Here is a 26,478-nt window from a genome sequence, read left to right as displayed (position 1 = left end):
TACAGACTGCATTCAACTACAATACTAATCATAATTCTGTCATAGTCTAGTGGTTCAGGGAGCCATTAATTTATAAATATGTTATATACAAAGGAAGCAGCAGATTATATAAATGTGTGTTTTTCTTTGCCTAAAAGTCCTATGCAGAACAGTTATTTAGCTAAAATAAAGTATGAAGTCAGCTGCAATGGCATGTACCTGTACTTAGAAGGCTTAGGAGGGAGTGTCAGTCTGGGCTAGATAATGCATTTAAAACTGTCACTATAAAGTTCTTTTCCCTCGAATAAGCTATAAGAAAAAAGGTCTAAATGTATGGCTAAGACATAAGGGGCTGGGGAGACGGCTGAGCAGTTAAGGGCACTGACTGCGCTTCCAGAGGACTGGGGTCAATATCCAGCCACCACACAAAACTGTCTGTAACTCCAGTTCTACGGGATCCAACATCTTCCTCTGGCATGTAGTGCACAGACATTCACCAAGGCAGAACACCCATACACATAAAATAAAAAATAAGGATTAAAAAAAGATTAATGTACATTTGGGGAAGTCTAGACATCCCAGGAACGTTTTATAACAGTCTCATGTAGCTGAGGCTGGCTTTGACCTTTTTTTATCTTCTTTTGTGCTGGATTACAGGCATGCACCACTATGCCTGGTTTCCACACACTCTTCCTAAATCTCAAGTCAAACAGATTTCATGACTGCACAGTAAAAAACCTCCAAAGTATCTGGTCATAGCAGCTCACAGTTTTAATCCTAGCACTCTGGAGGCAGAGGCAGGCAGATCTGAGTTTGAGGCCAGCCTGGTCTACAGACTGAGTTCCAGAAAAGTCAAAGCAAAAAAACCAAAACCAACCAACCAAACAGCCAACCAAAAGAAAGAACCTGCAAATATCCCCAGATGCTCTTCTATAAAAAGCCTGGCTGGCTGGGCAGTGGTGGCGCACGCCTGTAATCCCAGCACTCTGGGAGGCAGGGGCAGGTGGATTTCTGAGTTCGAGGCCAGCCTGGTCTACAGAGTGAGTTCCAGGACAGCCAGGGCTACACAGAGAAACCTTGTCTCGAAAAAAAACCAAATCCAAAAAACAAAAAAACAAAAACAAAAACAAAACAACAAAAAGCCTGGCAACTGTAGTGGCCATTACTAAGTGCCACAGAGCAACATGACTGCCTGCTCCTTCACAGGACAGTAGAAGGCATTTCTCAGTCATCATGCACCTAATTCGGACCGTGGGTTCTGTTCTCACAGTGCAAGCAGCATCATTTTAATAGTCAGCTCTGCTAGGCACCTTCGCTCCCACTGAGGCCACACTGCACTTTTCCACTCTGCCCACCAGGCACTCCCTTGAATCAGGCACCTGTCCTTAGGGGATGGTGGGTAGTTCACAGTAGGTGGCAGGATGCTGCAATCCACTACTAACTGTGAGACTGTCAGAGTTGGCTCTGGCAAAGGCAGGATTAGAAAAAGATTTCTTTTCTTTTTTTTTTTTTTTGGTTTTTTGGATTTGGTTTTTTCAAGACAGGGTTTCTCTGTATAGCCCTGGCTGTCCTGGAACTCACTCTGTAGATCAGGCTGGCCTCGAACTCAGAAATCCACCTGCCTCTGCCTCCCAGAGAGCTGGGATTATAGGCATGTGCCACCACTGCCCTGCAGAAAAAGATTTCTTAATATCAACATACACAAAGTATTTGCCATCTGTTGTTTATCGGAGGAGTCAAATTTAACAAACTGTGATGTTAAATAAGAAAGCTCTAGACAAACCTAAACATTTTGTTACGTAAATAAAAATAAACAATGTATATTTAAGGGCTAACCCATCCCTTACCTGGTTCAACTGTGATCACCATACCAGGCTGCAGAGGGAGTGAACGAGGCATGTCTGGAGTGTCATGGACATCCATCCCGAGGTAATGGCCAACATGATGAGGGCAGTATTTTCGAGCAGCCTGGAAAAGATAATTACCATAATATCATCAGTGCAATGAATGAGCTCTTACAGGGAAAATGGGCATGTATAAACCAATGACATGTGATGTTAACTGTCAGTTTCTACGATTTATATTTCGCCTATCCTTGGACTAATGCTCAAGAGACCTGACAAACTGCAACTTTTTGGGGTGTGGGGTGTGTGGTGTGTGGTATGCCTGTGTGTGCATGTGTACAGGCCCATGAATGTGCCTGTGGAGGTAGAAGTCGATGGTAGATGTCTTCCTCTACAACTTCCATTGACTCTTGATTGACTGGTTGGTTGGCTGCCGGTGTTCTTGTGTTCTCATGTGGGTGTACATGCCTAATGTGTGTGGAGATGAGAGCACAACCTGTTCTCTCCTCCTCCCATGTAGGTTTTTGGGATTGAACTGGGGCCATCAGGCTTGGTGGCATGTGACTCCAAGCTGTGTCTTTTTAAGACTTCTTAATGAGCTTGAAGCTCACTGGCTGACTAACTGGGGGTTGGCAAGTCTGCAGAGGTTCCTCTGGTCTCCAGCTCCCAGTGCTCACACTATGAGCACAGGGTGTTGTGCTCAGTCTTCTCATGTGTCTATGTGTACTTTGTATTTACCTCGTGACGTCAGAGGCCTGCAGAAGGCATCAGATCCTTGGTACTGTAGTCACAGATGGTTTTTAGCCTCTGTGTGCGCTAGGAATCTGAGTCCTCTGGAAGAACAGCCAGTGCTCCCAAACTCTGGGCCAGCTCTCTAGCCGCCTCTGTACCTAGCTTCACCCACCTAATCATGTCCATGCCTGACAAACGGTTACTTCCCCAATGCACACTTACTAAACTGCCTTCCACCTCACTGTCAAATGTATTATACACAGGCTAAGGAATTCTAGTAATAACTGACAAAAGAAAATTTTTGGGCCAAAGTATTGCTCAGTGGTACCACACAAGGTCTTCTATTTGACCCCTAACAAAGGGGTGGGGAGGGCGCCTTTGTGGCAAAAGGACGGACAGCAATGTTCTATTATTATCCTTACAATTTATGTCTTTTTCTTTTTTCTTTTTTGGATTTTTGGATTTGGATTTTTTGAGACAGGGTTTCTTTGTATAGCCCTGGCTGTCCTGGAACTCACTCTGTAGACCAGGCTGGCCTCGAACTCAGAAATCTACCTGCCTGTGCCTCCCAGAGTGCTGGGATTACAGGCGTGCGCCACTACTGCCCGGCCTTATATGTCTTAAAAAGGAAGACAGAAAATATGAACACACACTTGGAACCCTAACTCTTGGTCTGTGGAGAATCAGGAGTTCAGAGCCATCCTCAGCTGCTAAGTTCAAGGCAAGCCCGGGGTACATGAGAACTTGTCCTCATCATAAGTGAAATCAAAGAAGACGTACATCTCTTTTGGACAGCTTACTCTAGACACTCTAAATATTGCATGTCAAATTGTAGAGTCGGCATGATTCTGTGTTTACTGGTGTGGACAGTTCTTCTGCTAATTAAAACTTTGTTGGCTTGGTTCAGGGAATTTATAACTTCTTTTTGTTGCTAATAGGAGTCCTGAAAGTCTAATGGTGGATGCCTAATGCTTGTGTGGCTCAGGGTCTGCAACTACAATGGATACCCTACAGTTAGCTGTAGACAAAACTTTAAAGATATAGCCCTTGGGCATTTTGCTAAGTCTCAGTAGTGTAACTGAACCAATAAACGGTGTCCCCTCTGACCTCCAGAGTCCCCAGGAAAGGATTAGGAATTAACCTTCTCTCCTTTTTTGTGTTCTTCCCACTCTGCCTGTACAGACTTCATCTTGTTTCTGAGTACTGCACTGGCTCGACAGCAGGCAATGAATCAGATTGTGCTGCCATCTTCTGGCAAAAGTAAGTACTGACTCCCGTTGTTTTAATCCATGTTAAAAGCTAACTCCATTTTACAAAGAACTGCAAGACAGTGTCCAAACTAATTTTTACTAAGCAGGGCAAAACTTGAGCAGCATGTTGCTGGCTCTTCTGAAGGACTGGGGTAAAGAGGGCGGTACCTTGAAGGCGCTTTCCTTGCTGGTCTTTGTGATTCCCAGATCCTTGAGCTTCTGTCCCATTAGTGTCAGCATCATGCTGTAGATGTTCTCCAAGCTCATCCCAGGGGAGCACAGCGTCAAACAAGCTCTTTGGATTTCTAGAACAGCTTCATAGAGCTCTGCCTGAGGTGCGGTGAACCTAAGCACAGGAAAAGCAAGGAGTGTGAGCTACGTATGTGTCCAACAGTCAGCCATCTCACTGGACCTTCAATAGTTTGTTTGTTTGTTTCTTTTTTGAGACAGGGTTTCTCTGTGTAGCCCTGGGTGTCCTGGAACTCACTTTGTAGACCAGGCTAGTCTCCAACTCAGAAATCTGCCTGCCTCTGCCTCCCATGTTCTACGATTAAAGGCATGCGCTCTACATCCTGTCTCTTCAATAGTTTCTTATGGAGTAAGTGTAGACATTACTGATTTTTCCTTTTTATTTCTTCCCGGTGCTGTGGTTTAAACCCAAAGCCTTATTTATACTATGCAAGTACTTAGCATTTTCCTTTCCAGTTTAAACACTTAAGGTTTAGGAACTTTTTTTTTGTTGTTGTTTGTTTTGTTTTTGTTTTTTGGATTTGGTTTTTTCCAGACAGGGTTTCTCTGTATAGCCTTGGCTGTCCTGGAGCTTACTCTGTAGACCAGGCTGGCTTTGAACTCAGAAATCTGCCTGCCTCTGCCTCCCAGAGTGCTGGGATTACAGGCATGCGCCGCCGCCACCACCACCTGGCTGGTTTAGGAACTTCTAAATTGGGCATAGTGGTACAGGACCCAGTAATCCCAATACTCAGTAGGCTGAGGCAGGACTGTATCTTTGAGTCCAGCCTGGCCTACACAGTATGTTTGCAATAGCTTGGGTTACTTAGTGAGATCCTGCCTCAAAGAAAAGTCCCACGTTTTTTGCCTCAGCTTCATTTCCCTAATATTTACACATAGGATTCCCATTACTATTCCATCGGAAATACACTGTAATTTATTGTGCCAATGCCTTTTTGTCATTTTGTCACTTTTTTTCCAAGACAAGGTTTCTCTGTGTAGCCCAGACTGTCCTAGAACTCACTATGTAGACCAGGCTGACCTCTAATTCAGAGATTAGTTTGCCTCTGCCTCCCAAGAGCTAGGATTAAAGGGATACATCACTATTGTCTGGCTGCTGGTGTTTCTTTGTACCATAGGTTATACAGAATGCAATTACTGGTTTCTGATAATTTTTAATTAGAACCTCAGAATGTAGCCCAGGCTGGCCTTGAACTCTTTAAAAAAAAAAAGTATAGTTTGATGTGATTGCTGAGATCCAAAGGGCAGTTCTATGACAGAGCAGTAAGTGTAGTAACTGCAGGGCCATTGTTCCAGCCTCTGGGCTTTAACTCTGTATCCTCTTGCCTCAGCTCCCAAGTCTCGGGCTTATAGAAGTATACTACCACACCTGTCTCATATTTATGGTTTTCTAACAATCTGGTGATTAAAAAAAAAAGATTTTAAAGTTGCAAATTGCACAACAGGGGTCTTCTCTGGAAGAAAAGCAAGAACCCTTAATCACTGAGACATCTCTCTAGCTCTATTTGGAGATTTTAAAATGTATTTTGTCAGTGGGCATGATGGCTCATGCCTTTAATCACAGCAGTCCAGAGTCAGAGGTAGTCACAGAACCTTTGAGTTCGAGTACAGCCTGGTCTACAAAGTAAGTTCTAGGAAAGCCAGAGCTACACAGAGAAACCCTGTCTTAAAAGCAGACTTCGGTCCTGGCAAACAAACCATAAATATGGGGGGAATTCTTGAAGAAAAGGAGCTAGGGAGAGTTGGCCTGGAACCCACTGTGTAGACTGGGATGGTCTCAAACTCAGAGATCTACCTGCCTCTGCTCTGGCGTGCTGAGATTAAAGGCATGCACCACAGCCATCCAGCACAAAAGTCACTTTAAACGAAAACCCTTAAGCTCATGAAAATATAAAGATGGAGAAAGATATTACCATGAAAACATCAGTCATAAAGAAGCTAAAATGATAATATGGCTTCTTGATTTTTTTTTTTTTTTTTTGGCTAAGATCATGTGTAGAGAATTGAGACAGTAACATTAATACAAATGAAACAGACACCAGAGTGCTGTCAGCAGTAAGGCAGGAGACTGACGGTAATGACAGTGGTTATGAGGGCTAAATTCCAAAGCCAGCTGCAAAACACACCAAGGGAAACTGGAAAGATGAACAATCACTTACAGTCAGTCTGTTACAGTTTGTTAATTTATAGGACAAGGGCTCAGGGATTGTGAGATCTCCCTGTAAAGTGATGTGCTGAGTTTCTTCAGGCTATGCATTCCTTTAAACACATGTGAACATTTTCCCCAGCTGTAAAACTAGTCTCAATGCATTTCAAAAGGCTGAGGTGTTGTGTTTCTCTGATGAGCCTGTGGGGCAGTGAGTCAGTATCTGCTTTACCTCCAACAGCACTCTTGTCCTGATGTCTGTTTGGTTTGTATTAATGCTACTCTACTATTTCTGCTTTTATTTATTTGATAATAATTTTAATAAATTATTAAGTTATTATTAAATAAATAAATATTTAATAATAATAATTTTAATTATTCTATTTATTGTTGTTTTTTAAACAACAAAGAAAACACAACTAGGGGTTGCAGAGGTGGCTCAGTGGTTAAGAACACTGACTTCTCTTCTGGACATTCTGAGTTCAATTTCTAGCAACCACATGGTGGCTCACAACCATCTGTAATGGGATCTGATGACCTCTTCTAGTGTGCCTGAAGACAGCTATGGTGTACCCATATACATCAATCAATCAATCAATCAATCAATCTTAAAGGTGAAAGTGTCTTAAAAAAAGAAAGAAAAAACCCCCCACAACTACATATATGAAAACAAAGTGAATATGGTTCATGTGTTAAGTCTTTCTATGTGCTTTACTATGCTATGAAATGAACAAACAGCTCACCCCTCCCAAACAAAACAACCCCCCCCCCCAAAAAAAAATCAGTAAAAGAGCTTTGTAAAGACAGGAAACTTGACCTATAAGAGCCATTTATTCTAGATACATCCATACACCAACTCAAATCCCAAGATGCTGTACAGAGCCATATTGGGGCAGTCTTGCACTTGGTCAGAGTTTGACTTTGGTCAAGGTTAACTTCTCCCAGTTAGCCAGGATCCTTCTCCACCCAGGGTGGAGTGCTCGTAGTAAAGGTTAAGTTCATTGTTCCTCCAGGTCTAGGAATTCCTGAATTAAGCAGGTGACCCACCCAGCTGCCGGAGCAGTCAAGACGAGGACCTCCAAGAGAAGCTAGACAACTTCCACCGGAACTCAGCCTGGAGTCTGGGGGGAAGGGTTTGCCCAAACTGTTAAAAGGTCTGGCGCCATTAAAGTTTACGGCTTTGATCAGTGAACATTGACTTAGCCGCACTTTCTTTTCGCCCCTCTTCCCTATAACCCCAAGATTCTCTCAACAGGTAACCCGGTTTACATGTGGCTGCTGGCAGCAACAAGATGCCATAGGGCATGTTATTGTGTAGAGTCCCTACCTGCCATTGACAGGCCATGTCCTAGTGATGTCACTCACATAGCAGGAAGACTCACAACCTCCATCAAGAAGCACCATTTCACCATCCTGGAACAAAGAAAAACAGGGGAGGAGGTAGCAATCTCACAAGGCCAGATGTTTCTGCTTATCTAAATGTCTTTGGGGCACCAGAGAGATGGCTGGTAGTTATGAGCATTTAACACTCACTCCTTGCAGGTGGCTCACAATCATCCTTATATCCAGTTCTAGGGGATCTGAAGATCTCTTGTAACCTCCATGGGTCCATGCAGGCAAAACACTCTCACATGCACGTACACACACACACACACACACACACACACACACACACACACACACACACACGAGTCTCTGGGGCCAGTAGGGGGGTTCCGTGAGTAAGGATACTTACTGTAGAAGCCTGACACACACACACACACACACACACACACACACACACACACACACACACACAGAGTCTCTGGGGCCAGTAGGGGGGTTCTGTGAGTAAGGATACTTACTGTAGAAGCCTGACACACACACACACACACACACACACACACACACACACACACAGAGTCTCTGGGGCCAGTAGGGGGGTTCCGTGAGTAAGGATACTTACTGTAGAAGCCTGAGAATCACAAGTCCCCTGGGACCCACAGACAGATGAAAGGAGACAACTGACTGCACAAAGTTGTTCTCTGACCTCCACACATGTACACAACACAAATAACAACATCCAAAAGGCCTCCTAGTTTATATTTTGTTTTTGGAGATAATTTTTCTGTAGTCTTGGTTTGCCTGGAACTTGCTATGTCAGACAGGCTGACCTTGACCTCAGAGAGACCCACTTGCTTCTTGAATGCTACCTTTAAGGATATGTGACACCACTCTCCATTGTTTTATTAAAACCAACCAACCAACCAACCAACCAACCCCAATCTTTTAGGGAAGACTAATCTGAAATTTCTTCTCTCAAAAGAGACATTATTTAGGACCTGGAGCGAGAACTCAGTGGTTAAAGTACTCTATGCCCTTGCAGAAGACCCAGGTCTGACTTCCAGCATTCATGTGGTGGCTCACGACCATCTGTAACTCCAGTTCCAGGGGATCCGATGCCCTCTTCTGGCTTCTGGGGGACTCCAGGCACAGAGCATACATATACATACATGTAGTGATTTATCTTGTACCCCTTGCTGTTTAAGGAATTACTAGTTGCTAGTCAACTGTCCCTTTAAGAATTCTTAGCAATTAGAACTGCTTGACCCTATGACCTTCAGTGCTGGTTGCCTCTTAAATTTCTGGGAACAGGATAATTTATTTAAAAAGCCAGCTGAGGCAGAGAAAGAAGTGGGGAGGGTGGTGTGCTAGCAGTCCTAACAGCTAAGAATTCCTTTTTTTTTGGTTTTTTGAGACAGGGTTTCTCTGTGTAGCTCCTGATGTCCTGGAACTCACTCCGTAGATCAGGCTGGCCTTGAACTCAGAAATCCCAAGTGCTGGGATTACAGGTGTGCACCACCACCGCCCAGCTCAGCTAAGAATTCTTAAAGGGTCAGTTAACTAGCAACTGAGGATCCTTTAAAAGGCCAGGTACACAAGATAAATCACACTACACATACATGCAGACACACACACACCATACTGCCCTCCCCATTTAAAAAAAAAAAAAAAGATTAGGAAGTGATCTTAACTGCTGGGACATCCCTCTAACCCCGGAGCTATTACTACTACAAATATTAAGAAAATTATGTATGTTAGTTAGTATCCACCTCCTTGCTTAAGCCCAATTATTCTTAGCTTCTTTTCCTCATGGTCTCAGTGTAATGCTCTGGCTAGTCTGGAACTTGCCATGTAGACAAGGTGGGCTAAGGACTAACACAGATTCACTACTCTTAGCCTCTTAATTTTAGCATCTCTTTTCTGCTGCTGTAATACATGTGGGAAAGAAGAAAACTTTGTATTTGTCCTGATCTATTCATACACTTAAAGGGATAGGGCATATTTTTGTCACACGTAAATAAAACAAACTCTGGCATAAAAATGACCGCATTTCTAAGTAATGAACATTGGCTCTGTATAAACATTTTATAAAATGCCATACAAGTTCAGCTGGTCTGTTTATTTCTTAAAGTGGCCAGAGTGTGGTAAACAAGTGTTTAGTCCCAGCAGAGGCAGGTAGATCTCTGTGAGTTTAAGGCCAGAGTGGTCTATAGAGGAAGTTCTAGGACAGCAAGGGCTACACAGTGAAACCCTGCCTTGAAAAAAAAAAAAAAAAAACAACAAAATAAAAATTGTCCAGTGAAATCTATTTTTGAGAAAAGATGTATTAGAGGCAGAGGCAGGCGAATTTCTGAGTTCGAGGCCAGCCTGGTCTACAGAGTAAGTTCCAGGACAGCCAGGGCTACACAGAGAAACCCTGTCTCGAAAAAAACAAATCCAAAAAACCAAAAAAAAAAAAAAAAAAAGAAATTTAATTGATATAATCACTTCTTAAGTTTTTCATATTATCAAAGATGAATGTATGTGTGTCTTTCAGCCCAGAAATTCCACTATTAAGTGTCTCTAAGATAAACATAATATAAATCATATATGCCAGGACAAAGACAATAATTTCCAAAGAACAGCATTTATAACATTGTGATTTTGGAAACAACGTGTAAATGTCTATTATCACATAAATCAAAGCAAAAAGTTCATAGCATTAAAGTCACTTAAAAATAACAATTATGTTTGTGTAGTAATAGCGCAGTGTTAAAGCACCTGTGGAACCCCAGGTTTCATCCCTAGCACCACAAACAACTATATAAAACCCCAAACACTGCATATGCCCTGTAGTCCGGCTAGTCTCAGGAGGCCAAGATGGGAGTAGGAAAGTTGGCTAACCTTATGACAGCCTTGCGTTCAAGCTATTGACGATCATGTCACAGAGTCTCTAGGTTACTCCACTGTACACTTGTGACAGGACAGAGTGAAAAGACACATCACATCTTAGTTGTCTTTAAAAAATTTTATTTAACACTTTAGACCATGGCTTTTTCTACATCACTGAAACTAAAATGACAAGTTGCAGCTTTGTGTCACTAGGACTGTTGTACAAAAGGTGATGGTTTACAATGCTGTCCAAAAGGTAAATGGTTTCAAGCCAGGCATGTGGTACATGCTATAGTGGGATCACCTAAGAAACTGAGGCAAGAGGATTCCTCCAAGTCTGAGGACAGCTTAGGCTACACATGAGAATTCTAAGCTACCCTGGGCTACTGAGCCAACACTACAATCCTACTCCCAAACATTCTGAAGTATATAAAGTTCAAAAGTAAACAAAATCAAATTATGTAAGTGTATATTAGTGGTAAAATAAAAAGAGAAACTATGTTGTGGACTGGAATGTAGCTTGCAGAATGCATGCCTAGGATGCACAGAGCCTTGGGCTCCATCTCCAGCACTATACAGAACAGGACATGATGGACTCCTCTCCTCCTGTAATCCGTAATCCTAGCACTAGGGAGGGAGAGGCACACAGGAAGGTTCAGGGTCAGTCTCGCCTACATAATGAGTTTAAAACTAGTCAGGAAGGACTACGGTAGACCTGTTTCTAAAGTGCCACTACCACCATTCTCACCATCAAACAAAAAAAGACAAAGACATGGTCACCACCATGATAAACAAACACATGGAGAAAGAAGATCCTGAATTAGTAGGCTGTGTAAACCCACAAAGGAAGATACCAGCTTTAATGTCTCCCCAGGTAAGCTTACATGCACATTCTGGACATGAACTGCCTGGCTCCACCAGGTGCTGCTCAGACCCTGACTGTGCACTGTGGCTTGCTAATGTTTAGCACATAACATTTTCATTCACTAAGCATGCATGCTAGTAATTGTTCTTACCTAACAGGGCTGCTCCAAGGACCAGTGAAATAATATCCATAAGGCCATTTTAGAAGTAATAAAGTACTTTCTTAATGACTCTCCATTTGAGAAGGGAAAGGTATGGAGTTCTCTGCTGGGGATCGGGACCTCCCCAGGAGCAGAACGCAGGGGTGCTCAGGTGATTACCTTGATGAGCTGATTATTCTTCACATAGTGCAAAGTGTTGGAGCGATTACCGCCTGCAACCACAGGTGGGTAGGCTAAGATGTCAGCACCTCGGGCACGGCACTCAAATTCAAACTGTGAAGACAACAAAGTATGACTCACAATTTCTGTGGATATTCCCAGTCTAGGCTGTTTTCAAGCACTACTGTAAGTCATCATTGGAACCACGGCAATACCTAACCAAATGGTTTATAGCATCAACCCTCACATTGCTTTGATTCTTCCCTGCTGTACTATATTCTAGTCTATATATACCCACTTGTGTCAATCCTGTTATCCAACTTTATTACATAAATGTATATTTTGAGACAGTAGCTCATGTTGCCCAGGTTGACCTCAAACTTATAGTTCCACACTATAGCTAAGGATGACACTGAACTCCTTGATCAGCATGTATATACTCCTTAAGTGCTGCAATTTGACATATACCAATACATCTGGCTTCAACCCTTTTTTAAAAAAGATTTATTTTATGTATGTGAGTACTGTAGCTGTCTTCAGACACACCAGAAGAGGACATCTAATCTCACTGCAGATGGTTATGAGCCACCATGTGGTTGCTGGGAATTGAACTCAAGACTTCTAGAACAGTCAGTTGTCTTAACTGTTGAGCCATTTCTCCAGCCCCCACCCCCAACCTTATTATTTAATCTCCTGTAATTTAAACTTCCTTGTAATTTAAATTTTCTTTTTTTAAAAGAGTTATTTGTCTATAAGAAGAGGGCATCAGGCATCATTAAGGATGTTGTGAGCCACCATGTGGTTGCTGGGATTTGAACTCAAGACCTTTAGAAGAGCAGTCAGTGCTCTTAACCACTGAGCCATCTCTCCAGCTTTTCAAAGTAAGCCTAGAAGATGACAGAGAAAATCTGTAAAGAAGGCTGAGTCCAAAAACTCACATAAGGCTATTGTTATCAGCTAAACAACAAAATACAGCTTACTTTTTTTTTTTAAGATTTATTTATTATATGTAAGTCTTTATTATATGTAAGTCTTCAGACAGCACCAGAAGAGGGCATCAGATCTCTTTACGGATGGTTGTGAGCCACCATATGGGTGCTGGGATTTGAACTCATGACCTTTGGAAGAACAGTCGGTGCTCTTACCCACTGAGCCATCTCTCCAGCCCCTACAGCTTACTTTTTAACAATACTTCTAAATGGCTAATTTTAGTCTTGCAAATAGTCTCACCAACTGAAATGCTCTGGGTAGATGGAAAAGGATGCTGGGAAATTAGGCCCTGTCATCTTTGGTACTCTGAAGACTGACTCATTGACTCTCCCCGGTACACACACTCAGCGTTGGTCTCCTTTCACAGGGTTAAGTATTTCTTCACTGGCTCTGCTCTGCACTTCTCTTCAATGTAACACTACACACTTTACATGTGCAATAAGTTAAATTAACATTTGAGAAGGATATGCTATCACTTCTGTGCCTGCGCAAGCCAGCGCATGCAGCGCATGCAATCGTAAGCCCACCAATTCGCTATGTCTGCCCGGGGGGACCTTTGCCCTTACCGGAGGCTCACCTTTGCATACAGAAAGGCTTCGTCAACCGGGGCTTTACTGGCAAACATGGTCTCTATGAAAGCCTGCAAAGAGAGGGTGGGGAAAATGAATGCAGTGTCATTTTATCTGTCACTCAAAAGGTTGGAGTTCAAATAAGAAGCACCTTTCATAGCTGGTGTGGTGACGCATGCAAGGACCACACAGAGAAATCCTGTCTCAAAAAAAAAAAAAAAAAGTCCCCCCCCCCCCAGTGAAAAAGATCATGATTGGTCTGAATTACCAGATACACTGAAATCAGTGGTATCTGAAAACCTTAAGGAGCTGGCAAAGTGGATCTGAAGGACAATGAAGAGTGATGACATTCAGGGTGCAGTTACCACCTTCAGCAATGGCACAGACTAGGCTAAGGATGCCTACAGATGAGCTTCCTTCATTGGTCAATGGGTGGAGTGCTAACCAAAATCATTTGGACCATAACTGTGAGATTACAACTGAAATTAATAAGTGACTAAGTGACAAGCTGGTGCTGACACAGGGTGAGAGATCATGGAACAAAGAGTTGTCAGTAAAGGAAATGAGCCACTCTCTGGATCACTGTCTACAACACCCTTAGAAGCCTCTGTAAAAAGTGTTTCCTGGGAGGTTTAATTTTAAAGGAGTGACATTTCTTTCTCTCTTTGTAGACATGATCTCACCAAGTAGCTCTAGATAGCCTAGAACCTGGTGTGGGGATCAGGCTGGCTTTGAACTCACAGACATCTGCTTGCCTTTGTTTCATAAGTGCAGGGGTGAACGGTGTGTCCCAACATGCTCTGCAATGAGGAGATCCTTTGCTTTAACAAGTAATGGCCTGATCAGGCTAAAAGTGTGTTGACAGAGAAGTGCCATATTTATCAAAATTAATTAGGAGAGCATCCGACCATATATACCCACAGATAAATCAGGAATGGCGATGCATACCTTTGAAGACCAGCATTTGGAAGTCTGAGTAGGATTTTGAGTTCAGGGTTAGTTTGGTCTATACAGTGAAACTCTACCTCAAAAAAAAAATCAAGCATGAAAACAAATGTCCATCCCCTCTAATGCCTTGAAATGAGATAATCATGCCCCTCCTTGGTCAAATCAATGTGCACTGAGGGTGCAGAAATGCTATCTACGGATGCTTGCCTGTGTGACACTACAGGACACTAGTATGTTTCTCATGTAGGGATGACCAAAAAAGGCACCTCTAGTAGACTACAGGAGTAGGCTGTAGGACCACAGAAAGATGTAACAAAAAGATTAAGATCTTCTCCATTAGCAGGCATGGTGGTACATATCTGCAACCCCCACACTGAGAAAGCTTGAAGTTAGCCCACGCTATTTACTGAGACCCTTTCACAAACTACAGTTCAATACTTTACAAAAGATACAAAACCAACAAGGGACATGCAAAAAATTAGGTAGATCCTTACCATATACAAAAATGTACTTAAAATGGACGACTAACTTAAACATATTAGTTAAAAGTACAAAATCTTAGCAAGTATTTATTTATTTTTTTACTTTTTTGGGTTTTTTTGTTTTGTTTTGTTTTTTTCCGAGACAGGGTTTCTCTGTACAGCCCTGGCTGTCCTGGAACTCACTCTGTAGACCGGGCTGGCCTTGAACTCAGAAATCACCTGCCTCTGCCTCCCAGAGTGCTGGGATTATAGGCGTGAGCCACCATCGCTAGCAAGTGTTTATTAATAGTGACTTGACCAGTAATTTTTCCTCCTGATATGACATCAAAAGTGCAGATAGGAACAACAAAAAGACAAGCCGACCTCATAAAAATTAGAAAAAATCTGTGCATCCGGCAGATAAGGCAGCCTAGCAAGGTGCTTACAGTGAAGTCAGATGAATCCATCCCTGGAGCCCATGGACAGGTAGGGAGAAACTGTGTCACAAAGCATGCACAGGCTCTGGAGGGTTATGGGCCCACACACAGTAATAAATAAATAATAGAAAAGGATACTATCAACGGAGAAAGAGTCGGTTGGTCCTCTGAAACTATATCTACAGATCTGAGGTTAGAAACTAGAGTGTGTAAGGTCTGTGAGCAGCTCAGCCACATTAAAAATAACCCAGTCAGCTGGGCGGTGGTGGCACACGCCTGTAATCCCAGCACTCTGGGAGGCAGAGGCAGGCGGATTTCTGAGTTCGAGGCCAGCCTGGTCTACAGAGTGAGTTCCAGGACAGCCAGGGCTATACAGAGAAACCCTGTCTCGAAAAAACCAAATCCAAAAATAAAACAAAACAAAAAACAAAAAACAAAAAACAAAAAACCCAGTCACTGTAAAAAACAGTATGGCAATTTGGGGGGAAAAAATGATGTTGGCTCATACCTGCAAACCTTGGGAAGCCGAGGCAGGAGTATCATTATGAGTTCAAGGTTAGTATACGCTACAGAGTAAGACCCTACTACAAAAATGAAACAACAATATAAATCACAGAATTATTATATGATCTAACAATTCCACTTCTGGCTAAATAATTATGTTCCTACCCTCATTATTCACAATAGCCAACATAAAACAAAACAAACAACAACAACAACAACAAATCTATGTGTTCATCACCAAATAGACAAATATAGAAACATAAAATATTATATAAATACACACACATATCACACAATAATACTTAAGAAATAAATTTTTGATATAAAAAAATTTGATATTCTGAAAACATTATGCTAGGTGAAATAAACTACCCATAAAAAGGCAAATGCTCCATGATTCTACTTGTAAGTAGCAGCTAGAACAGACAAATTGTTCTGTCTCACAGACTGTGAAAAGGACGTTGCAGGAGTCTATGTGTGGGAGGAGGGGGAAGTTGCCCATTGGGTACAGAGTTTTTACTTGAGATGGTAAGTCTGGGTGATGATCTCAAACCACTGAACTGTACACCCCCCCCCCCAACATACGTACTCATGCAATTGGAAACAATAAGGACAATAATTAGATTTCTAAACCAATTCAGCTTTTATTCAGTTAACTAACAATGATACAAAAACAACACAAAACTTGATGTTTATAGGAAGGTATAGGATACCTGTCATTTGCCTCTCATCAAACTCTTCAGGTTATAAAAATCCCAAGGCAGATATACTCAATATTATTTGAACTTAAAGGGATTTACAAAGAGAAAGACTCAATTAGTATTTATCACCAGATGCTAAAATACTGGCTCTGAACATTAATGTGGAAATGGGAGAAGAAAACTGTGAAGTCTAGGACTTCTTGACTCAAACTCTGGCAAAGAGCTCAAGACCTCTTACAAACATGACCGTGAAAAGGCCCGGCCGTAGAGAAGGAGCTCTTTAGGTCTAGAAGACACAGGAACACAGTACTGTCTAGGCTGCTAATGAGTCTCTTAGGAATGACAAAACTCAGTTAGGACTGTGGACATATTGCTGTGAAAGGAATAAAAATTCAAGTTAGGTTAAAGATTGAAATGAATGGTGGTGTATTTCTTTTCTGAATACATGGGTGATAAGCATGTAACATCTAAAATTCACCTCTCTATTTAAAAAAAAATGCAAAACTTACAGACTCTCCCTTCTTCCAGTACTCACTGGGATTAACTAAGCCAACCCAACCAGCAAATAGGAAACAACTCACACAGCAGTCAGAACTCACTGGCAATACCAATGTGGAAGGCTTACAATTCAGGAGACTAAGAGTACAATATACAAGGCTCCAAAACAAAATATCCAAGAGCCTCTGCAGTACCTGCAGACTGTCTAACAGAGAGTAAGTTGATGGTGGCTGGCATTCTATATGACTCTTGCCTAGTACATTTTTCTCATTATGACCCATCAGGAAGAGTCAATAACAATTTATATTCCTTATCTAGGTGGTGGCAGCACATGCTTTTAATCCCAGTACTTGGGAGGCAGAGGCAGTCAGATCTCTGAGTTCAAGGCCAAACTGGTCATTCCAGGATAGCCAGGACTACACAGAGAAACTCTGTCTCAAAAAAATAAAATCCACTACTAACAAAAATTACAACAAAAATAATAACAAAACCAATTTATTTTCTGTTTTAGTCAGGGTTTCTATTCCTGCACAGAACATCATGATCAAGAAACAAGTTGGGGAGGAAAGGGTTTATTCAGCTTACACTTCCACACTGTTGTTCATGACCAAAGGAATTCAGGACTGGAACTCAAACAGGTTTGGAAGCAGTTGCTGATGCAGAGGCTATGCAGGGATATTATTTACTGGCTTGCTTCCCCTGGCTTGCTCAGCTTGCTTTTTTATAGAACCCAGGACCACTAGCCCAGGAATGGCACCACCCACAATGGGCCCTCCCCCCTTGATCACTAATTGAGAAAATGCCCCACAGCTGGATCTCATGGACGCATTTCCTCAACAGAAGCTCCTTTCTCTGTGATAACTCCAGGCTGTGTCAAGTTGACACACAAAACCAGCCAGTACAATTTCCAAACATATTTATAGAATCACCTCAAGAATATATAGGGTAGTGGAGGTGCATCTCACTGGTAGATGTACTTAGCAAATCCATGAAGTCTTGGGTTCAATTCCTAGCAATCATCTTTTCAGGGAATATTTAAAGAATAAATATTTTCTCTGTATTGCCACAGAGAGAGGTCCTAGATTTAGCACAACTGGTGTCTTAAAAGTATCTTTCTTAATTTTTGTAATGCTCTGGCATCTGTGTCTGTCTGTGAGGGACTGCTGTTCCCAGGGTTATACTAGTGCTTAGACATCTTAGATAGAGCAACCCTCGTGCCTATGAGCACTCCTTTATCATGGAAACAAACCAGTCTTCTATCCTTCCTCATATCCACCCTCAATTTGAGTCTTTTTACCAAACATCTGCAGTTCAGAACACGGTACCTTATCCTAAATTACCCCAGGCAAAGATATCAGAAGACCAGAGGCCTTATCTGCAGGCTAAAGCCCACCAAAATTATTCATACTCTAATCCTAAGTCTGCTTTTCCCACCTGAATATACTTTCTTCTTGTTCCTTCTGCCTCCTGACCACGCCTGGAGTTCAGAGATCTCAAAGGAAGAACAATGTGAGCACTGAGCTAAAACACAGGTTGCCTTTGTAGCTGATAAAGGAACTAGTAAGGGCCCTAAAGAGTAAGGGTCCTAACCACTTGGGTGAATGCTCACTCGGGTCACTGTCAACAGACATGCAAGTGGTTTAATAAGCAGAAATGAACCACAAATAACTTGACAAGGGCCCCATCCAATAGTGATGTTTTGGGTGTGCTGCCCAGGAGTGAGGGTAAACATGTCCCTTCTTGGCGTTTACTGTTGTTGTAATCAATAACAGTTGTTTGTATAAAAAAGAAAACATGGGAAGGAAGGGACAAAGGAGGGAAGGGAGGGAGGAAGGAAGGAAGGAAGGAAAGGGCCCTTCTATATACGTAACTGCTTTTGAGAAACCCCCACGGCAGTTCAGAGGGCGCGGAAATTCACGAAAGAAACCTGTCAAGGAACTCAAGGAGACTGGAAGCAACAAGGATATGGCTTGACTGATCTCTTGACATGGCAATCAGGGTTATGGAATCAATGAAAGAAAGAGATCAGCACTGTGCTGATCTGATATCTTGCACTGGGTCTCACCAGAGCACAAAGTGTAAATAAAACTTGCCAATAGCAGAGTCCTATTTTTTCTGTATTATGGTATCAATGGGGTAGGTTGATGATAAAACTTCAGTGGGAAAATATGGGTTAAAATTGATGATATGTTTGATTGTAATAACCATTTCACTACACACACTGTTAAAGTCATCAGAATCAAATGAAGTTGCTCATTCAATTCTAACTAAAAAATAAGACAAGGACCAGCGAGATGACTGTAGGTAAAGGTGCCTGCCATGCAACCTCCCATGTAAAGGGAGAGAGAATGAATGTCATAACTTGAGCCATCTCTCCAGCCCGTCATAAACTGTCTTATGATCCCCACAAGTACACTGCAGCATGTGCACACAATAATAAAAAAATAAAGGGTCTCATGCATGATTGCTGGATAATAACTATCAGAAAGATACCAGAACCACAAACTTTCAAAAGCTCACTACAACTCTATGCAAAAAATAGTCCTATAAAACTTGTCTATCAGTCGGGCGGTGGTGGTGGTGGTGGTGGTGGCGCACGCCTGTAATCCCAGCACTCTGGGAAGCAAAGGCAGGCAGATTTCTGAGTTTGAGGCCAGCCTGGTCTATAGAGTGAGTTCCAGGACAGCCAGGGCTATACAGAGAAACCCTGTCTCGAAAAAACCAAATCCAAAAAACCAATAACCAAACCAAACCAAACCCAAAAACAACAACAAAAAAACTTGTCTATCTAACCTCAGATTGGAACCAGCCTTGTTATTCAATCTTTGGACAAGTATTATTGTTTCAAAATGTTTTGCAATCTTCCCTTTTGCCTTGAAAGTTTTTCCCTTGTCATATACTTTGGATATACTCACAGCTTGCACATCTGTGCTCTATGTTATTCTCAAATAATAACACTACCCTTTGGAGGCTGTTACTGAGGCCGACGAATATGTCATCAGCCTTCTGTACAGGTTAAATACAGACAACAAAGGGCAGTAAAAAGGCTTGCCACTAAAACTAAGGACCTGAGTTTCATCCTCACAATCCACATGGGGGAAAGACAAACCTGGATCTCACTAGTTGTCCTCTGATCTCCTCATATGCAACCATAATGTCCATAGGTAAGTGTAGTCAAAAATAGAGGAAATGAGCTGGCCAGTGGTGGTGTGTGCCTTTAATCCCACAGCACGCGGGAGGCAGAGGTAGAGGCCTCTGAACATAAAGAGTTTTGAGTTTTATGATCTGACAAAGAAGCATTTTCGATAGCAGCCATACCTCTGATGTCAGCTTCCCAGCAATTTGCATTCTCTTGATTTCTGCAGGAGACTTAACCAGCCGGAGGCGCTGGATCAGCTGCTGGACACTCCGGACCTTGTTCTTGCCCCTGGCTTTGGCTTCAGTTAGAGGCTGCATGTAGTCAGAGTGAAGCTGCGCATGAGAAGGCTTCATCCAGTCATACCAAACCATGTTCGTCTCAGCTTAAAATGGGAAGCCAAAAATAAGTTTAAAAGCAACAGAGGCTCAAGGCCTACTGAACTGGTAGAATGCACTGGAATAGGGAACAGCTCAGTGGTGCAGCACTTGCCTAGTACGCGAGGCCCTAATTCCTTCGAAAGTGAAACACAAGCAAACAGTGTAGTAAAAAGAAATAAACTGAGCAAGACAAAACTAAAAATTCTGCTGTGTAGAATCTAAAAGTCTGAGTGACACTTTCTCAAGACAGAAGTATCTGAAGGTCTGACATAAATGATTGGAAAGGTCAATCTTTGAATGTGATGTGACATTCTGGAATATAGATAGCTTTCTACCACAAAATCTCAATGTTCTTATGAAAATGACAGATGGGCCTAAAGCTTTATTATAGTTAGAATTATGTTATATATTTTTTAACTTTTAAAGAATAAACACAACAGTTGTTCTTTACTTCCACAGCTGATTTATGCCCTTCTGAATTACTGGGCATAAAAATGAGAGTGATCTATCTGCTCAATTACTTGTATAAAATGGTCTAGAGACAAGCTAGCACAGTGCTTCCAGTCTGAACAGTTATTCATTGTATCTGTCATTTGTTTTGCTGTAAGATCTAAAAAGGAGGTGCATTTGTCCCCAAGGTTGTACTCTAAGGCAGCGTTTTTCAATCTTCTTAATGCTGCCACCCATGGGCATCTCAATTATAAAATTATTTTCATAGCTACTTCAAAAGCATAATTTTGCTAGTAATGAATCATTATGTAAACATCTGATATGCAGGATATGCAATGTGTAACCAGCAAAGGGGTTAGGACCCACAGGCTGAGAACTGCTGCTCTAAGGGCTCCTAATGAAAATGATGTATACCACTCAGCAGCTGAAATATAATCCATCTTTTTGCTAACAGTGGCCCAAAAATGACATTCTTCACTAAATCTGTAGGGTTGTATGATTAAAAAGTATATTGGGATACAATAGGGGAAGAATTGAGGAACCTCTGTATACACAGAGCATTATGATGCTACAAGCCAAATATATTTAAAATCATAATGTCAGGGCTGGAGAGATGACTCGGCAGTTAAGAGCACTGACTGCTCTTCCAGAGGTTCTGAGTTCCGTTCTCAGCAACCATCTGTAATGGGACCTGATGCCCTCTTCTGGTGTGTCTGAAGACAGCAACAGTGTTCTCATATAAATAAAATAAATACATCTTTAAAAAAACAAAAAGATTTAAAGGAGCTCAAGGGGTTTGCAGCCCCATAGGAGGAACTACAATATGAACCAACCACTTAACCACCAATCAAAGAGTATACATGGAGGAACCCATGGCTCCAGACACATGGGTAGCAGAGAATGGCCTGGTCAGACATCAATGAGATCATTGCCCCAGTATAGGGAAATGCCAGGTCAGGGAAGAGGGTGGGTTAGTGAGCAGGAGGAGGGAGGATAGGATAGGGGGTTCTCAGAGGTGAAACGTGGAAAGGGGATAACATTTGAAAGGTAAATAAAGAAAATATCTAATTTAAAAAAAAAAGAAAAAAGAGATAGGAAGCAAATAAAAAAAGTTTAAAAAAGATTTTTAAAATGTCATTAAATGTATAGTACATGGGAAATAATTATAATAGTGTATGCCTTAATTATTTGAAGATTAGACAATCTGTATTTTATTCAGTGTAGGAAAATTCAACACTTATTGGGTTGGTTTTATATGACAGTGCTGGGGTCCTGAGGCCTGGTATGTGCCAGGCAAATGATATACTATGAGATACAACTCCAATGCAGGTTAAAAAAAAATTTGTAAACACATTTATTAGATTCACTAATAATTTCCAGTATCTAGTACTTTTACCTATCAAACTACTAACATTTAGAATAATGAGTCAGGCATTGGAGCACTTGGATAGCACCTTTAATCACAGGGGCAGGGGGGTTGGGTCTCAGTGAGTTTCAGGACAGCTGGGGCTATGTAGAACCCTGTCTTGGAAAGAAAAAAAGTAGATATAAGCTGGGCTTGGCACACCTTTAGTGTCAGCACATGGGGAGCAGAGAAAACCATATCTCTGAATTCCAAGCTAGCTAGAGCTACAGTGAGACTGTCTCAAAACAAGGGAGCTAGCGAAAAACCCAAGCAAACACACAGAACACTGAAGGTGCTTGGCTGCTAACTGTAGTTAGACCTCTGGAACCACATAACAGTGGAAGAAGAGAACTGACTCCATAAAGTTGCCCTCTAACATCCACACATGCTGTGGCATATCTGTCTCCTCCACATCACATGCACAAACACTTAAAAACAAACTTTAAAGAAATGGTGTGTGTGTGTGTGTGTGTGTGTGTGTGTGTGTGAAAAGACAGTGAATAAGAAAACCCCTTTTAAGAACCACATGTATTGTGAGATTTTAACTACAAATAGAAATATTTTGACTATATTATGTATGTGTGTACCATGTTTGTGCCTGTAGAGGCTAGGAGAGGGTGTTAGATCCCCAGGGACTGGAGTTAGGATGTTGTGAGTCACCATGAGGACAACTTTGTGGATTACAAACATGCTACTCACAGCTTTTATCTCTGGGTGGAAAGCAAACCTGGTTCCCCTGGAAGACCTACCAGTGATTGTAATCACTGAGTCATTTCTCCAGTCTCACTTTAATTTTGATTGCCAAAGAGAATAAAGGTAGCAACTTATGTAAGAAATCGAAAGGCCAGAAAGAAAATGCTTTTGAGTTCAAAACTTATGTGGATTCCCTCAGCCACAGCCCCAAGATAGGCCTCATCATCTAACCCAGGCTGATCTTCAACTTTTATAGAAGTTCATGCCTCAGTCTCCCTGAGTGCTGGGACCTAACATGTACCACCACATTTAGCAATAGTTTTGCTTTCTACAATGGACATGTCTCTCCATGATGCCCAAAGAAATGCTATAGGAGAATTATTTTAAAAGTGAACTACTGTAGGACAGGGAAGGCTGGACTTGGCCTGTGCTCTGGCTTTACCTCTCAGTTTCGGGAGCAGGTGTTGGAATTCCTCCAGTGGGTAGGCTTCATCCACTCCAGTTAAGGCTATTGCTCCATCTGTGCCAGATCGAGGGCCATCCCACAATTCTCGGCCAGGATCTCTCCGAGGCACAAAAAGCATGGCCTTATGGGATGGTAACTGCTTCCCAGAGAAGCTCTGAAGGACCAGAATGCTATCAGGCTCTTGGAATCCGCAGAGATAAAGGAAGTTGTTGTCCTGATGGAATGTGTAGGGGATGTCATTGCTCATATAGTAAGTAGGGTTAGAGAGTACCACCACGGTGTGGTCTGTCCCACTGTGCCCTTCTGCTTCTTTGTGGACCAGAGCCATAAGTTTATGTCTTCGAAGTGCATATTCCACCTGAGATAGTCCTGGTGTCACCTCTCCTAAAAATGGCAAGAAAAGAAAAGGTCAACTGGTGCTCTGAGTGTCCCTACTGCTGAGTATCAAAAGTTGCTACTGTTAGATGGAGATATATTCACAGGGAATTAAGGTAATCCAGGTTTTTATTTCACTGCAATATTGTAGTCAAATGTGATTATATTGGGAAAATTGTGATTATGACCTTGCAAGATTTAGTATAGATCTTTGGTTCCTTTCATTCATCTAATCAAGTATTATCTTTTTTTTTTTTAAAAATATTTATTTATTTAGTATAAGCACACTGTAGCTGTCTTCAGACACTCCAGAAGAGGGCATCAGATCTCATTACGGATGGTTGTGTGCCACCATGTGGTTGCTGGGATTTGAACTCAGGACCTTTGGAAGAGCAGTCAGTGCTCTTAACCGCTGAGCCATCTCTCCAGCCCTAATCAAGTATTATCTTAAAACTATGTATTGAATTTATTCTTCCTGTATGGGCGCTTGCATGCATGTGTATCTGTGTACCATGTATGCTGAGCTCTCAGAGGCTAGAAACTATCAGGTCCCCTAGAGTTCTTATTACACATGACTATACGCCACCATGCGGCGGTGGGAACTAAACCTGGTTCTCTGCGGGAGCAGTCAGGGTTCTCAGATTCTCAGCTGCTCAACTATCTCTTCAGCCTCCTTTTTTTTCTTTTAAAGATTTATTTATTGATTGATTGATTGTAGCTGTCTTCAGCCACACCAGAAGAGGGCATCAGATCCCATTACAGATGGTTGTGAGGCACCATGTGGTTTCTGGGAATTTAACTCAGGGTCTCTGGAAGAGCAGTCAGTGCTTTTAACCGCTGAGTCATCTCTCCAGCCCCCTCTCAGCTTCTTATAGAGCATTGTTATGTGGTAGGAACTACTAGGCATATAGTCAAAATTTCCCTGTAATTTCAATATATTAAATACATTTTGATACATTATTTCTATATGACTTTCCTGTAAAAAGAATGCAACTTCCACAAGGATATAGATTTTTGTCTGTTCAACATATTACCAAGGTACAGAATAACTGGAATTATAGTAGACTTGATAAATGTTTACTGATAGTCTATAGGTTTTGTTATATAGTTGGTAAAAATTTTTTCTTCAATTTCATGATCTCTTTCAAAAATAATCTCAGCCAAGTGGTAGTGGTGACCACCTTTAATCCCAGCACTCAGGAGGCAGAGACTGGTAGATCTCTAAGTTTGAGTCCAATCTGGTATACAAAGTGAGTTCCAGGACTTTCATATTGAAACCCTGTTTTAAAAACTAAAACTAAGAGCTGGAGAGATGGCTCAGTGGTTAAGAGCACTGACTGCTCTTCCTAAGGTCCTGAGTTCAATTTCCCAGCAACCACATGGTGGTTCACAACCATCTGTAATGGCATCTAATGCCTTCTTCTGGTGTGTCTGAAAACAGCTCCAGTGTACTCACATGCATGAAATAAATAAATAAATAAATAAATCTTTACAAAAAACAAAATAAAACAACTAAAATTAAGCCAAACCAACTAAACCAAAACAAATCCAAACAAACCAACCAAGAATATTTCTGAACTCCTAAGGCATACTATATCTTGTATTTATGGCAAGCCAGGCATATCCAGTAAAAGCCACAGTAATACTACCCATTTGTTGAGGCTGTTGTGAAAATCATATACAGCATGTAGCTTCCTTTTTCTCTCCTTTACATTTGGAATTACATTCACTATTCATTCATTAACTTACTGTGGGAGGGTGGACATTAACACGACACAGTGAGCATGGAAAGTTCAGAGGACAATCTGCAGGATCAGGTCTCTCCTACCATGCAGCTTCCAGAGACTGTTTGCCTTTCAAGGCTTGGCCCTTTTCCCCTTTTAGATTTTTATCATTTATTTTATTTTACTTTGAGACAGGGTTTCTCTGTGCATCCCTGGCTGTCTGGGAACTCCCTCTGTAGAGCAGGGTGGCCTCAAACTCAAGAGATCCATCTCTGAGTGCTGGGATTACAAGTGTTGTGCCACCACTGTCAGGCTTATTTTATTTCTTTTGTATGAGTGGTTTTTCTTTTGCATGTTTGTATGTACACCATGTCTGTGTCTGGTGCTCAAAAAGGCCAGAGGGCGTCAGATCTTCTGGAACTGTAGTTAAGCCTCCATCCAGATTCTCTGAAGAAGCAAGATGTGCTCTAAAATGCTGAGCCAGCCCCCACCCCCAACCCCCATACATATGGGTCTTAAGGATAAAACCCCAAGGAATCTCTTGAAAGCTATGAACTCTTTCTCGTCTCTAAACTGCACATGGGTTCATACAAACTTCGGACATAAATGTTCAAAGGGCTAGATTTCCTTCTCTGTCTCTCTGAACTCAACTAAAAGCTGTTGGAAAGGGTTGTGTATTGATGCCTAGGTGAACCTTTAGGAAATAGAAATTGCCTACTTTCATTCTATATTCCAAAGCAAAAGAACCAATGAAACAATCATTTAGGGGCTGAAGAGTGAGATGCCTCAGTGGTCACGAGTGGACACTCTCTTGTAGAGACTTAAGTTAGGTTCCCAGCTCCCTATGACATGGCTGACAATTGCCTATAACTCTAGCTCACGGGGCTCCAATGCCCTGTGGCATCCAGTATGGACTCACAGACACATATCCACACAACTAAAAAATAAAAATTTAAAAATTAAGAGAGAGAAATTTACCAAAGCATATCCCTTCAGCCTTCACTTGCTGTTGCCAACAGCCTCTCCAGAGAAAGAAAACTATTCCATGTTCAAGATCACTCTGACCCGCGGCACACCAAGGACAGAGGAAAGAGATCTGTACTACTGACATTTTCACCTCAAGGGAAATGGAATCTACTCCTTCAGAAGAGGTGTGGGCTTGT

At 41.8% G+C, this 26,478-nt stretch overlaps 1 protein-coding gene across 3 annotated transcripts in view; it reads right to left on the bottom strand.

The window, feature by feature from the left end:
* The window catches only part of Xpnpep3 (X-prolyl aminopeptidase 3), a 54,543-nt gene that overhangs the window by 3,361 nt on the left and 24,704 nt on the right, over window positions 1–26,478 (bottom strand). For 2 of the 3 annotated variants that reach the window (XM_052161256.1, XM_052161257.1), the window contains exons 3-9: window positions 23,193–23,600; window positions 20,005–20,207; window positions 13,146–13,208; window positions 11,579–11,692; window positions 7,528–7,613; window positions 3,974–4,151; window positions 1,827–1,947 (exon numbers count right to left, since the gene is read on the bottom strand). In XM_052161256.1, the coding sequence (XP_052017216.1) occupies window positions 1,827–1,947; window positions 3,974–4,151; window positions 7,528–7,613; window positions 11,579–11,692; window positions 13,146–13,208; window positions 20,005–20,207; window positions 23,193–23,600 (1,173 nt within the window). Of the gene's footprint in view, window positions 1–1,826; window positions 1,948–3,973; window positions 4,152–7,527; window positions 7,614–11,578; window positions 11,693–13,145; window positions 13,209–20,004; window positions 20,208–23,192; window positions 23,601–26,478 lie in introns of those variants that run through there. The other variant, XM_052161258.1, reaches the window with a different exon arrangement.

This window comes from Apodemus sylvaticus, chromosome 17, assembly GCF_947179515.1.
Source record: "Apodemus sylvaticus chromosome 17, mApoSyl1.1, whole genome shotgun sequence".
Taxonomy (NCBI): Eukaryota; Metazoa; Chordata; class Mammalia; order Rodentia; family Muridae; genus Apodemus; species Apodemus sylvaticus.
This window is presented reverse-complemented; position numbering and strand designations above follow the sequence as displayed.